Source organism: Dryobates pubescens, chromosome 2 (genome assembly GCF_014839835.1).
Source record: "Dryobates pubescens isolate bDryPub1 chromosome 2, bDryPub1.pri, whole genome shotgun sequence".
In the NCBI taxonomy this organism is placed as follows: Eukaryota; Metazoa; Chordata; class Aves; order Piciformes; family Picidae; genus Dryobates; species Dryobates pubescens.
Genome location: NC_071613.1, coordinates 4707473 through 4720519, shown reverse-complemented (window position 1 = coordinate 4720519; position 13047 = coordinate 4707473). Strand labels below are relative to the sequence as shown.

At 52.8% G+C, this 13047-nt stretch overlaps 1 protein-coding gene across 1 annotated transcript in view; it reads right to left on the bottom strand.

The window, feature by feature from the left end:
- PRIM2 (DNA primase subunit 2) overlaps window positions 1-10849 on the bottom strand; it is a 50267-nt gene extending 39418 nt beyond the window's left edge. The window contains exons 1-4 of the mRNA XM_054168001.1: window positions 10663-10849; window positions 9177-9280; window positions 8794-8873; window positions 7990-8110 (exon numbers count right to left, since the gene is read on the bottom strand). Of these exons, the coding sequence (XP_054023976.1) occupies window positions 7990-8110; window positions 8794-8873; window positions 9177-9280; window positions 10663-10807 (450 nt within the window). The 5' untranslated portion in view covers window positions 10808-10849. The remainder of the gene's footprint in view (window positions 1-7989; window positions 8111-8793; window positions 8874-9176; window positions 9281-10662) is intronic.
- Between the last annotated feature and the right edge of the window lie 2198 nt (window positions 10850-13047).

Genomic DNA, 13047 nt, shown 5'->3' with positions numbered 1-13047 from the left:
TCACTGGTAGCTGGCACTCCAGTGACACAACACCATTCTCTCCCTGGCACAGCCAAAAGCAGTCACCTCCTAGTTTGTTCTGTGGGATGTGGAAATGAAGAAGAAACAGAACACAAAAGGGCTAACCCAGACCCCTTAAAGAACACAAAGTGTTCAGCCAGTTCAGGCATGCCAGCTTGATCAGGAAAGAACATCATCCCAAGCTGTCCTACCAATTAAAAACATGAAGAGCCTAAAAGAAAATATTCCAGAGGATCTTCTTCCCCTGGAGAGGGACCTTGCCAGGCTGGACAGATGGGCAGAGTCCAAGGACATGAGAATGAACACATCTAAGTGCTGGGTTCTGCACATTGGCCACAACAACTGCAGGCAGTGCTATAGGCTGGGGTCAGAGTGGCTGGAGAGCAGCCAGGCAGAGAGGGACCTGGGGGTACTGGTTGAGAGTAGGCTGAACATGAGCCAGCAATGTGCCCAGGTGACCAAGAAGGCCAATGGCATCCTGGCCTGCAGCAGGAAGAGTGTGGCCAGCAGGAGCAGGCAAGTCATTGTGCCCTGTGCTCAGCACTGCTTAGGCCACACCTTGAGTACTGTGTCCAGTTCTGGGCCCCTCAGTTTAAGAAGGACATTGAGACACTTGGAGGTATCCAGAGAAGGGCAAGGAAGCTGGGGAGGGGTCTGGAGCACAGCCCTGTGAGGAGAGGCTGAGGGGGCTGGGGTTGCTTAGCCTGCAGAAGAAAAGGCTCAGGGGAGACCTTCTTGCTCTCTCCAACTCCCTGAAGGGAGGTTGTAGCCAGGTGGGGGTTGGTCTCTTCTCCCAGGCAAGCAGCACCAGAACAAGAGGACACAGTCTCAAGCTGTGCCAAGGGAAGTTTAGGCTGGAGGTGAGGAGAAAGTTCTTCCCAGAGAGTTGTTAGCCATTGGAATGTGCTGCCCAGGGAGGTGGTGGAGTCCCCATCCCTGGAGGTGTTTAGGAAGAGCCTGGCTGAGGCACTTGGTGCCATGGTTTAGTTGATTAGATGATGTTGGATGATAGGTTGGACTTGATGATCTCAAAGGTCTTTTCCAACCTGGTTAATTCTCTTCTTTTCTATAACTACAGTCAGCTACAAGGGGTAGCCACAAACCACAGCACCAGAGGGTTGGGGGTTACTTGACCTGAAACAAAACCAAATCCTTTAAAAGAAAGAATCCACTCTGTGGCAAGGCCACCACTTGGTTTCACTGAAACCTGTCTTCTGGATCTTGAATGATTAAACTGAGAAACCTGCTGCACCCTGTAGAATTAATTAGGTATTTCAGGATGAGAGCAAGCTGTTGGCTTTTCAGTGCTAATGGCACAGGTTTGCTTGTCTTATTTAACAAACTCTAGCATGTAAAAAACCCAAAACAGACCACCAAAAATACCTCCACAGCTGCTCCCATGCCCTGCCACATTCCATTTTGGTTCTTTGATAGCTTCAGGCATGGAGCTGTGTGGCAGAAGACATTTTTAGCTGCTTTGGCAAGAAGGCACTGTTCCCACTAGACATGCCTCACTTTTGACCTCTGCAGCCACCTGTAAGGCAGCCATTGCTGCTTCTCCTGGAGAGGTACAAATGTGAGACCCAGGCAGCAGGAAACTAGAATAAGATGGAGAACCACTCCCTTCACAAAGCATCTGCACATAGTTACTGCTTCAGCTTGGCATAAGCTTCCAAGCAGCAAAATTAGGCTCTGGACACTTCAAGCCTTTTTCCTCATCCTGTTTGAGAAAGGTTAAAAAAGAAAATAAATGTTATTTGCTGTCTCAAAGGCAAAGCCTCCAAACCCAGGCAAGAAGACTTTGGTTCACTCACCTGGTACCCAAACGTGCAGCTACAGCCTGGGCCCATGTCCAGCCACTGGCAGCTTCCCTTCACCCCTCTTCTGTCCCTCCTCAGCACACAAACAGCCCCTTCTCATTCCCTGAAATCTGAGTTCAGGCTCTTCTGTACCCCTAAGGGCAGCTATCAAACACTTCATAAGCTGCCTCACAACTGCTTGTACAGCTGTCCCACTGCTGAGCTGAGTGCTGCTGGAAGAGAGCACCAAGAAGCCTCTCACAGGAATGCCCTGATCACAGCATGGAAACCAAAGCAGTGTAATTTCTGCTGCTTAAAGCTGCTCAAAAAGCACTTCAACCACAAGATCAAAGAGCTACTGTGGGGAGGAAAAAAAATTAACTCTACTACATTTTGGTTCTTTGCTTTTCTTTTGCAGTCATCTCCTCGCCAAGGCTGGCAGCACGACGGAGCGTTGGCTCCCCCAGCTGACGGCTCCTATCTGCTGTCCTTCCCCAGGACTCTGATCCACAGCCTTCCATCAGAATAATCTGCTGTGGAACTGCATTAGCAGCCCTCAGATGGTCAATTCTGAAACCACAGGCACATGCCACGAGGCTGCAAATGCTGCAAGGGCTCCGGAGCACAGGGCCGATGTGGTCCCCATCCACAAGAAGGGTCGGATGGAGGAACCTGGAAACTCCAGGCCTGGCAGCCTGACCTCAGTGCCAGGGAAAGTGATGGAACAGATTATCCTGGAGGCAATAACTGCGCACCTGAAGGATGGCCAAGGGCTCAGGCCCAGCCAGCATGGATTTAGGAAGGGTAGGTCCTGCCTCTCCAACCTGATCTCCTTCTATGATCAGGTGACCCATCTGGTGGATGTGGGGAGGTCTGTGGATGTGGTCTACCTGGACTTCAGCAAGGCCTTTGACCCGTCCCCCACATCAAACTGCTGGCTAAGCTGTCAGCTTGTGGCTTGGACAGCAGCACTCTGTGCTGGGTTAGGAACTGGGTGGAGGGCCGAGCCCAGAGAGTGGTGGTGAATGGTGCCACATCCGGCTGGCGGCCAGTCACCAGTGGCGTCCCCCAGGGATCAGTGCTGGGCCCCATCCTCTTTAACATCTTCATTGATGATCTGGATGAGGGGGTTGAGTCAGTCATCAGCAAGTTTGCAGATGACACCAAGTTGGGAACAGATGTTGGTCGGTTAGAGGGTAGAAAGGCTCTGCAGAGGGACCTCGACCGACTGGACAGATGGGCAGAGTCCAACAGGATGGCATTCAACAAGTCCAAGTGCCAGGTGCTGCACTTTGGCCACAGCAACCCCATGCAGAGCTACAGGCTGGGGTCAGAGTGGCTGGAGAGCAGCCAGGCAGAGAGGGACCTGGGGGTGCTGATTGACACCCGCCTAAACATGAGCCAGCAGTGTGCCCAGGTGGCCAAGAGGGCCAAGGGCATCCTGGCCTGCATTAGGAATAGTGTGGCCAGCAGGAGCAGGGAGGTCATTGTGCCCCTGTACTCTGCATTGGTTAGGCCACACCTTAAATACTGTGTCCAGTTCTGGGCCCCTCAGTTTAAGAAGGATATTGAGACACTTGAATGTGTCCAGAGAAGGGCAACAAGGCTGGGGAGAGGCCTTGAGCACAGCCCTGTGAGGAGAGGCTGAGGGAGATGGGGTTGCTTAGCCTGGAGAAGAGAAGGCTCAGGGGAGACCTTCTTGCTCTCTCCAACTCCCTGAAGGGAGATTGTAGCCAGGTGGGGGTTGGTCTCTTCTCCCAGGCAACCAGCACCAGAACAAGAGGACACAGTCTCAAGCTGTGCCAAGGGAAGTTTAGGCTGGAGGTGAGGAGAAAGCTCTTTCCAGAGAGAGTTGTTAGCCATTGGAATGTGCTGCCCAGGGAGGTGGTGGAGTCACCATCCCTGGAGGTGTTCAAGAGGAGATTGGACGTGGCACTTGGTGCCATGGTCTAGTCATGAGGTCTGTCGAGACAGGTTGGACTTGATGATCCTTGGGGTCTCTTCCAACCTTAGTTATACTGTGATACTGTGATCAGACCAGAGAATCTGGTCTGAAACTGAAGGCTGTGTTTCAGCAGGGACACTTCACAGCTCTACATCTGAGCCAGGTCTGTGCAAGCAGAGGAAGAGCTGACTGCCCAGGAGCACTGAGAAAAGCAGTCCTGCAACCTCTCCATCTCCAGCCTGGGACTCACCTATCAGCTGCTGAGGAAATGTGAACAACAGGTGAATCTGATCTCCACATCATCTTAGAGCTGGCAATGGTTCAGCTGGAATGACACTGAGCTGCCACTAGAGATAGTGCCCCACTAAGAAATGGCAAAGGACACCCACAGAAACTGCAAATCAGCACTCAAAAAAGAAACAGTAACAAAGCATAACTAGAACCATCTTCTGTCAAAGGCAAATTCTAAGAGGAAGGGGAAAAAAACCCAAACAAAATCTTTTTCAAGTGCTGAACAGAAGCAGAGGAAACAGCTTCAGTTACTGGAAGGTAGAGCCAGCTTTGACCAGAAAACAAGAAGTGATGAGGGAAGGAAATCAGCATGTGGAGTAGCACCCAGCCAGCCTCACTGATGAGGTTAGGTGACCACTGGCTCCAAGCACCACAACGCAGCAGCAATCAAACCAGGCACTCCTAACTCAGCCCAAGGGCAGCAGCAGGTGCCCACACCTCGTGGCAGCAAGGAGACTCTCCAGTAAAGCCCAAGTGTCACTTCCCTGTAAAACCCTTCACAGCATTCCTCAGACACTGGAGAGCTCATTCTGAGGTGAAAACATCTCCTACCATGACTGCCAGCTGAAACATTCCCTGGCTTCCCCTGTAAGTATATCTGAAATCTGCACCAGTGGCTTTCACTGCCAGCAGCTGCCAAGCACCACTGCTGCACCTGCTCACTTACAGTAAGATTCCAATGCTTTCATCTCCTACACTGCTGTAAATCCCAGCTGCACACTGTGTCTCCAAGCTCTCTCTGATGGACTCTGTCACCCTAGCTCTCAGCATCTCCTCCTCTTGAGTGCTGCTTCAGCATTTCCTATGCTTCCTGAGACTGATTTGGCATTGATGTGCCTTTAGAGATCACAACTGCATGCCACACATAAAAACCTTCTGGATGAGGACAGCATTGTCCCTTTTCTCTCTTTTAAGTACATAAAGTATCTGATAGGCTTCTAACAGAGAAGTATGAACCAGAAAGTCTCTTTCCTTTTTAAGGCCCTTCACAAACACAGCATTAAGAAAAAGAACACTGCTTTTACAGTGGCCTTCATCTCAGTGACCCCTGCACAGCACCACAGTTCAGAGCTGTTTCAGATACCTATGGAGATCCTTACAATATTCAAATTGTGCCAGTGCAAGGAGGGATTAGATTGAATAGAATAGAATTAACCAGGTTGGAAGAGACCTTTGAGATCATTGAGTCCAACCCATTACCCAGCACCATCTAATCAACTAAACCATGGCACCAAGTGCCTCAGCCAGGCTCTTCCTAAACACCTCCAGGGATGGGGACTCCACCACTTCCCTGGGCAGCACATCCCTATGGCCAATCTCTCTTGCTGGGAAGAACTTCTTCCTAACATCCAGCCTAAACCTTTCCTGGCACAGCTGGAGACTGTGGCCTCCTCTTCTGGTGCTGGTTGCCTGGGAGAAGAGACCAACCCCCACCTGGCTACAACCTCCCTTCAGGTAGTTGTAGACAGCAAGAAGTTCAATTCCCACTGGAACTGGAAGACACAAGGCAAACAGAAGCAGGGAAGTAGGTTTTCCATGAACTGCTGCTCTGTTGCCTCACCAGGCACAAGGAAACCATGGCTTCTCCATCACTCCAACATGCTGAAGGCCTATTCAGCATGGAACCAAGCCCTCCCCCTGGCTGCTCCCAGCAACCCACAAACACTAATTCATTCTCACCAGCCTCAATGCTGAAACTGTGGCAGGACTGGGAATAAACAACAGAGCTACAGCTCCACAAGCTCCACATCACCTGCTGGAAGGTCTGCTGAACCAGAGTGGCACTTCCAAGGCTCTCAAGGACCCAGGGGAGCCCCCTTGTTACTGCTCAGCTGGACAAACTCATCTCAGCACTGCACAAGCCACCTCCAGACCCTTCCATCCTGCACCATACAATGCATGTCAGCCACCAGTTTTAGATGCTGAAGTTCTTCCACTGAGCCAGTCCCAAAGAGCAAGCTCCCTTCAGCAGTGCTGGCTGCAGGCACAGCTGCAGCTAACAAAGCAGCTCACAGCTGCAATGTGAAGGCACCAATGCAGAAACCATGCAGCAGGCATCTTCCTTTAACCCAGAGAAAGCAGCATGGAACAGCAGGAGCTCTTTTGGAACAGCCCTACATTTAAAAGCCACCAGTCTACCCAGATTTGGCCTTTCCAAGCTTCTAAGTTCATGAGCAACACCTGAGAGCACTTGCAGAACACTGGCCACCACTTACACTCTGGATTCTCTAGCAGGCACTGTGTGGGCCAGACTCAGGTGGTCTGGTGAGGAGAGCACAGTTTGAGGATGTGCATGTGCAGGGTCTGTGTGACAGCAAAGCTGACTGCACTGCACACTGCTTCTTTTACTACTGCACCCAATGCCAACTTCCCTCTTAAGAACTAAATGACAGTCTTGGTTGCACACCCACAGCTCCAGGAACTCACATATGTGGAGTGAATGTGATTTTGAGCATGAGCAAACACACAACCCTCTGCCCAAAGAACCCTTGCAAAGGGAAGAGACCTCTGCTCTTTTTAACCCACAGGGACACTTGCAGTATCAGTTAGAAGCCTGAGCAATCCACACAGGGCTTGGCACACCTGGATTTTCACACTTTGATGATTATTTGGTAGTTTCTCATGCTTTGATTTTCCAGAAGAAAATGTTTCCCCATGAGAGCAGTTGGACATTGGAATCATCTCCCAAGGGCAGCAGTGGAATCCCTGGGGCTGCTGGGGCAGCTCATTGCAATTGCACCATCATCTGGAGAGGTTAGAGCAGATGAGCCTTGGGGTCCCTTCCAGCCTGCCACTCAGAGTCTGTGAAATGTTAATGATGGCCTCAACAGCTGTCTTCAGCACTCCTTGGATACCTCTGTTTAACTTCCAGAGAGATGTCAGTATCCATGAAATGTACGAGGTACAGAGGCCCCAGGTTACTGCTTGGCTTTGGCTACTGGAGCAGGAAACCCACACCTGAGTCATGCACAGTCTGCAGAGGTTCTAGAGCAATGGCCATTCACAAAGACAGGTAGGCCAAAGCCATTGCCCCCTCATGTCAGTACCATGACAGGCACGGGCTGCACACACCCTTCAGGTGAGGATCAGACACAGCCATTGCTTTCTTATTTCTAAAACCTTTAGAATACATAGAATAAACCAGGTTGGAAGAGACCTTCAAGATCATCGCGTCCAACCCATCAACCAATCCAACACCACCTAAACAACTAACCCACGGCACCAAGCACCCCATCAAGTCTTCTCCTGAAAACCTCCAGTGATGGCAACTCCACCACCTCCCCAGGCAGCCCATTCCAATGGGCAATCACTCTCTCTGTATAGAACTTTTTCCTAACATCCAACCTGAACCTCCCCTGGCACAGCCTGAGACTGTGTCCTCTTGTTCTGGTACTGGCTGCCTGTGAGAAGAGACCAACATCCGTCTGTCTACAACCTCCCTTCAGGTAGTTGTAGAGAGTAATAAGGTCACCCCTGAGTCTCCTCTTCTCCAGGCTCAGGTGGGATGTCACCCACTCCATCACTGAAGTGTAACAGAGAGAAAGGTAACTCTGACCCGAGTGCTGTCTGTCCTTGTGAGACCTTAGGTGCCACATGTGAAAAACACAGACTGGCAGAAACACAGAGTGACCCAGAAACACCTCCCAGCAGCTGTGGTGAGCACAGGTAACTTGCAGCTGCAATCACACCCTGCTCAGTGGAGTGCTGGCTGGCTGAAGCAGGCCAAGCTGCTCCTGCTGCAGCACAGAGAGCAGCGCTTCACCCTCGCTCCGCGGCACGCACGGCTCCGCCAGCTGAGCGGCTCTCTGCAGCTTCCTCTTGAAGCCATAACTGCACACTGGAACCCTCCAGCAGGAGCACTGGAGCTCTCCTGATGGCAGCTTTGAGAACCAACAGGCAGAAGCAAGAGGACACAGCCAGCAGCACACTTACAGCTTCAAAGGAGAGGTTGACATACTCCAGGAACTTCTGCATGAGGCCGGGGGTCAGCTGATTGAAGCGGTACCGCAGCAGATCCATCTCCTGCTGCAGAAACCACCGCCTGAGGTCCTCTCTGCAAGGGCACAGCACAAAAGTATCCAGCACAGCTGCTCTGCTGATGCATTCTGTGTCTTTACAAACCAGATGTCCAACCCAGTGAGCACCGTGCCCAGTGCAACGCTGCCTTTGCCGCGGCACCCACAAACCAGGAGAAGGCAGAAACCCTGCAGGGAGGGGCACTCCAAGGACAAGACTAGTGAAGAGACACCACAGAGAGCAGCAGGACTGGGGATGCTTTGGGAGAGCAGTTCTGGTCAGCCTCAGCACTAAAGCCGCTCTGCAGGGATCAGAGCTGTCAGTCTCTCGGAAATGGTATTCACCATTTCTTACTTCATGTAGCCAAGAACAACCACCTGCAGGCAGCCTTCCCCCTCGGTGTCCAGAAGACATTTTGTTGGGTTTTTTTCAACATAGAATCCCAGAACTGTTTGGATTGGAAAATCTCTCTAAGATCTTCCAGTCCAACCATCAACCCAACCCCACCATGGCCACTAAACCGTGGCCCCTAGTGCCATGGCCACACCCTTCTGGAACACCTCCAGGGATGGGGACTCCACCACCTCCCTGGGCAGCCTGTTCCCTCATGCTGTTTAGTAGCCAGGCAGCTCTGCAGCACCTGTAGAGCCCAGAACACAGCAACAGAGCATCTGCACACATCTGAAACCTAAGAGGACAGAGAAAGCAAAGGCTACTTACGACTGGCAGTAAGCAAGGCGCAGTATGAAATGAGAGATGTGGTCCTTCCTGCGTGCCTCATAATCATCTTGAGCCAAAGCCTACACAACACAGCATCATTATTATTGTTGTTATTGCTATTATCATTATTTCAGATCAATATTCTCTTCCAGATTAGAACCCCTGAATTACTCACTGCTGTTCAGCAGTGCACTACCACTCATCTCCAAGAGAGCAAATGCAAGCCTGTTAAAGGAGGGGGTTGTCCTGAAGAAAGAAAGGGACTCTGCAGGGAAAATCCCTCTGACAACATGACAGAAGGTTAGTGAGCAGTGTTTCTGTTCAGAATTCCTGAATGGTGCAAAGAAAGTGCAAGAGAAATTGCTCTTTAGATCGTCACTTACTCTGTAAGGAAACTTCAGCTTGCGGAGCTCAGCCTCCAGCTTAGTTTGGTAGGTTTCAGTGCTCCTCGCATAGCTCACACCAAGGTTCTCCACTGCTTTGAGCACTGGGGAAAATAAAAAGCCCACGTGAGAGACGACATATGGAGAAGAAAGCTAACTGCAGTGATGCCTTGGGGAATGCACAGTCCAGGCTAAGGGCAGAGGAAATGCTCTGAGAGGCCTGAAGAGCAGAGAGGAATAAGGTATGGCCCACGAGGCTCAAACTCCTCACCGAGCTCCAAGGTTCATGGAATTCACAGTGATAGAATGGGTTGGAAGGGACCTTCAATATTGTCCAGTTCCAGCCCCCATGCCACAGGCAGGGACACCTTCTACCAGCCCAGGTTGCTCAAGACCTTATCCAGCCTGGCCTTGAACACCTCCAGAGAGGACATCTACAGCCTCCCTGGGCAACCTGTTCCAGCATCTCACCACCCTCAGTGCCAAGAATTTCTTCCTCATCTCCAGTCTCAGCCTCCCCCCTTCCAGCTCAAAGCCATTGTCCCTCATCCTGGCACTTCCAGCCCTTGTCCAACATCCCTCCCCAGCCCTCCTGGAGCCCCTTCAGGTACTGAAATGGTCTTCCTGAAGCCCTCTCTTATCCAGGCTGCACAGCCCCAAGTCTCTGAGCCTGTCCCCACAGGGGAAGTTCTCTAGCCCTGTGATCATCTTCATAGCCTCCTCTGGACCCTCACCAGCAGCTCCAGGTCCTTCTTGTGCTGGGAGCCCTAGAACTGGAGGCAGTGCTGCAGGTGGGATCTGAGCAGAGCAGAGGGGCATAATCCTCTCCCTGTGCTGCTGCTTTCCCTGCTTTCCTTGCAGCTCAGCACACAGATGCCTGCTGGGCTACCAGTAACCATTGCTGGCTCCTGACACCCCCAAGGCCGCCACCTCCAGGCTGCTCTCCAACTGTTCCTCACCCAGCCTGGATTTGTGTTTGGGATTGCCCTGACCCAAGTGCAGGACCTTGCCCTTGTTGAACTGCATGAGGTTGGCTGGAGCCACCTCTGCAGCCTGTCCAGCTCTCTCAGTATGGATCCTTCCCTCCAGCCTGTCAACAAGAAAGCAAGCCAGCTGATGGCTCAGCCTCAGCACATCAGTTCACACTGCAACGATGGAAGTCTTGGCCTGAATGCCTTCAGGAGCCAGGGGAGCCCTTGCTCGCGGCCTCCACCATCTGCATCGCTGTATTCAGGCCTAAAAAGTGAAACCCAGGCTGGTCAGGCATGCCAGTGCCACCCAAACCCGTGCAGCCCTCACTGCTGTACACCAAGCACTGGCTCCCTCAGACTCCTACAGCCTGGCGTTCCCCTCCGCAGGGGTCCCTGCAGCGCAGCCGCCAGCCTGCTCATCCCCGCAGCAGAGAGCCTCCGAGCACATCCTGCTAACAGCGCCGCAGCAGGCGGCACCGTCCGCTCCGAGCAGGCACAGCCGGGACGCCACTCACGCTTCAGGCGGTCGATGGCTAAACTCTCGAACTCCACCAGAGAAATGTTCTCCGTGGGGGGCTCCAGGTAGAACTGCAGGCTGTGGGGGTACAGCTGCGGCCGGTCCCCGGTCTTCAGCCTCACTCGGCCGCTGGAGAACTCCATCTGCCCCTAAGAGAGATACGGGTGCTCAGCCGCGAGTGGCAGCACCGGCGAGCACGGCTGGGGGGACAGCAAGGTGGGGCGGACGCAGGGAGGCGCAGACGACAATACGGTGGAAGGAAGTGGCGAGAAAGCGCTGCTGCAGCAGTTACTACTGCTGCTACTGCTGCCGCGGCCAGCGTACGGCCCGAGCTGCCCGGGGCCGCGTCCTGGCCCCTCGTTCCCCCAGCACCGGCCGCCTCGGCCCCACCGCAGCCCCCAGCTGCTGCCGCCCGCGGCCCGCGCGCCTCCGGTTCCCGCCACATCCAGCCCCGCACACTTCCGCCCCGCCCCCTGCCCGGGCCCCGCCTCCCGGACGGCCATTGGCTGCAGTGCCAGGAGCGGCGCCCGCAGCTGTCATGGCGGCCGGCGCTACGCGCGGGGCAGCTCAATAGTGCCCGGCCCGCGGCGCCCAGAGTCCGAAAGGGAGCCGGTGCCGGCGGCTGAGATGCGCTGTCCCTGCCTGTCGCCACGAGTGCAGAGCTGTGCACAGTGGCAGACAGCCTAAGCCTGCAGCTGTCTGTGCAGCGGCAGATGAAACGGTGCTGAGCTCGGCTGCGGTGGGACAGCGCCTCCCAGGCGGCGCTCAGCACCACGGCTGCCATCGCCTTGCCCACCCGGAGTGCTCCGTGCTGAGGTCGCTTCCCAGGCTGAGGTGTGCACACAGCGCTGCCCAGAGGCCGCCTGCACTGCCTACCAGGACACAGAAACAAGTTTCCAGGGCTGCTCTGTACTTTGCCAGAAAAAAACCACACGTGCTCCCAGCGACTCCTGATGTATTGCTCCCAGCGGCTCTTGTATATTGCTCCCCATGTCCATAATGTATATTTTATACATCTTATAATTAATACTTCCTGGCGGTGGTGTCTTCAAACACCACCATAACTCACTCACAAAGGGTATTTACAGGTTCAGTTATTCAGCTGTGGGTGTTACATTCCACATAGAAAGACAGTTAAACGATTCAAGCACAGATCTAACGTTTCCAATACCAAATGTAAGTTGGAAACACAGGTGCTGTGATCTGTGGTTTCCCAGAAATGGGATTCCATGGCAGATTAGGTGGGTACTCACTGCTTGCTCCTCTCTCTGGTATCTTTCCAGATGCTGTGGCTATGATTTGAGCAGTCCTTGGCTTGGACAGGGCTGGGGGCTTCTCTCTTGTGTGCTGCCTTGCTAGGCTGTAGCCTTTTCTGGGGTTCAGTTCTCTTGGAGCCTTTCCCCTTTCTGCCTTGGTCCAGGTGTGAGGCCTGGGTGTAGTTGTTGCCTGTTAGTGCAGGTTCTTCAGCTCCTTCTCAGGCAGCATTTGGCTTCTGCCTCTTTCATGGTAAGAACAAGACCAAGGTGTAGTTGACCTGCTAGTGCAGGCCCTTCAGCTGCTCCTTCAGCAGCATTTGGCTCTTGTTGCTTGCTGGGTGAGAACAAGGCGAGTTGCCTGACTTCTTGGCTGGTTTAAACACTCTCCCTTTGCTAATACAGAACCCTGGTAACTGGACCTATAGGATGGGGCATATCCCAACACAGCCAGGCACACACACAGTTTGCAGCTGTGTCACAAAGTTAATCACATGTGGTACCTGTTTATCTGGACCCCAGGAAGTGTCCAGGTTTGCACATTCAGGAACACTTTCAAGGTTAATCATATGTGCTGCACAGCTGCCTTGGCTGTCTGTGCCCCAGGAACTGTCCAGGTTAGCACACTTGCAGGTGCTTAGCCTATTGTCTGGGCTAGGGCATGTTTTGGGGTTTGACCCTTCATGACAACATTAGAATAGAATAGAATTGAATAGAATTGAATTGAATTGAATTGAATTGAATTGAATTAACCAGGTTGGAAAAGACATTTTAGATCATTGAGTCCAACCTATAACCCAACACCATCTAATCAACTAAACCACGGCACCAAGTGCCTCATCCAGTCTCATCCTAAACACCTCCAGTGATGGGGACTCCAACCCCTCCCTGGGCAGCACATTCCAATGGCCAACAACTCTCTCTGTGAAGAACTTTCTCCTCACCTCCAGCCTAAACTTCCCCTGGCACAGCTTGAGACTGTGTCCTCTTGTTCTGGTGCTGGTTGCTTGAGAGAAGAGACCAACCCCCACCTGGCTACAACTTCCCTTCAGGGAGTTGTAGACAGCAAGAAGGTCTCCCCTGAGCCTCCTCTTCTCCAGGCAATCCCAGATTCCTCAGCCTCTCCTCAT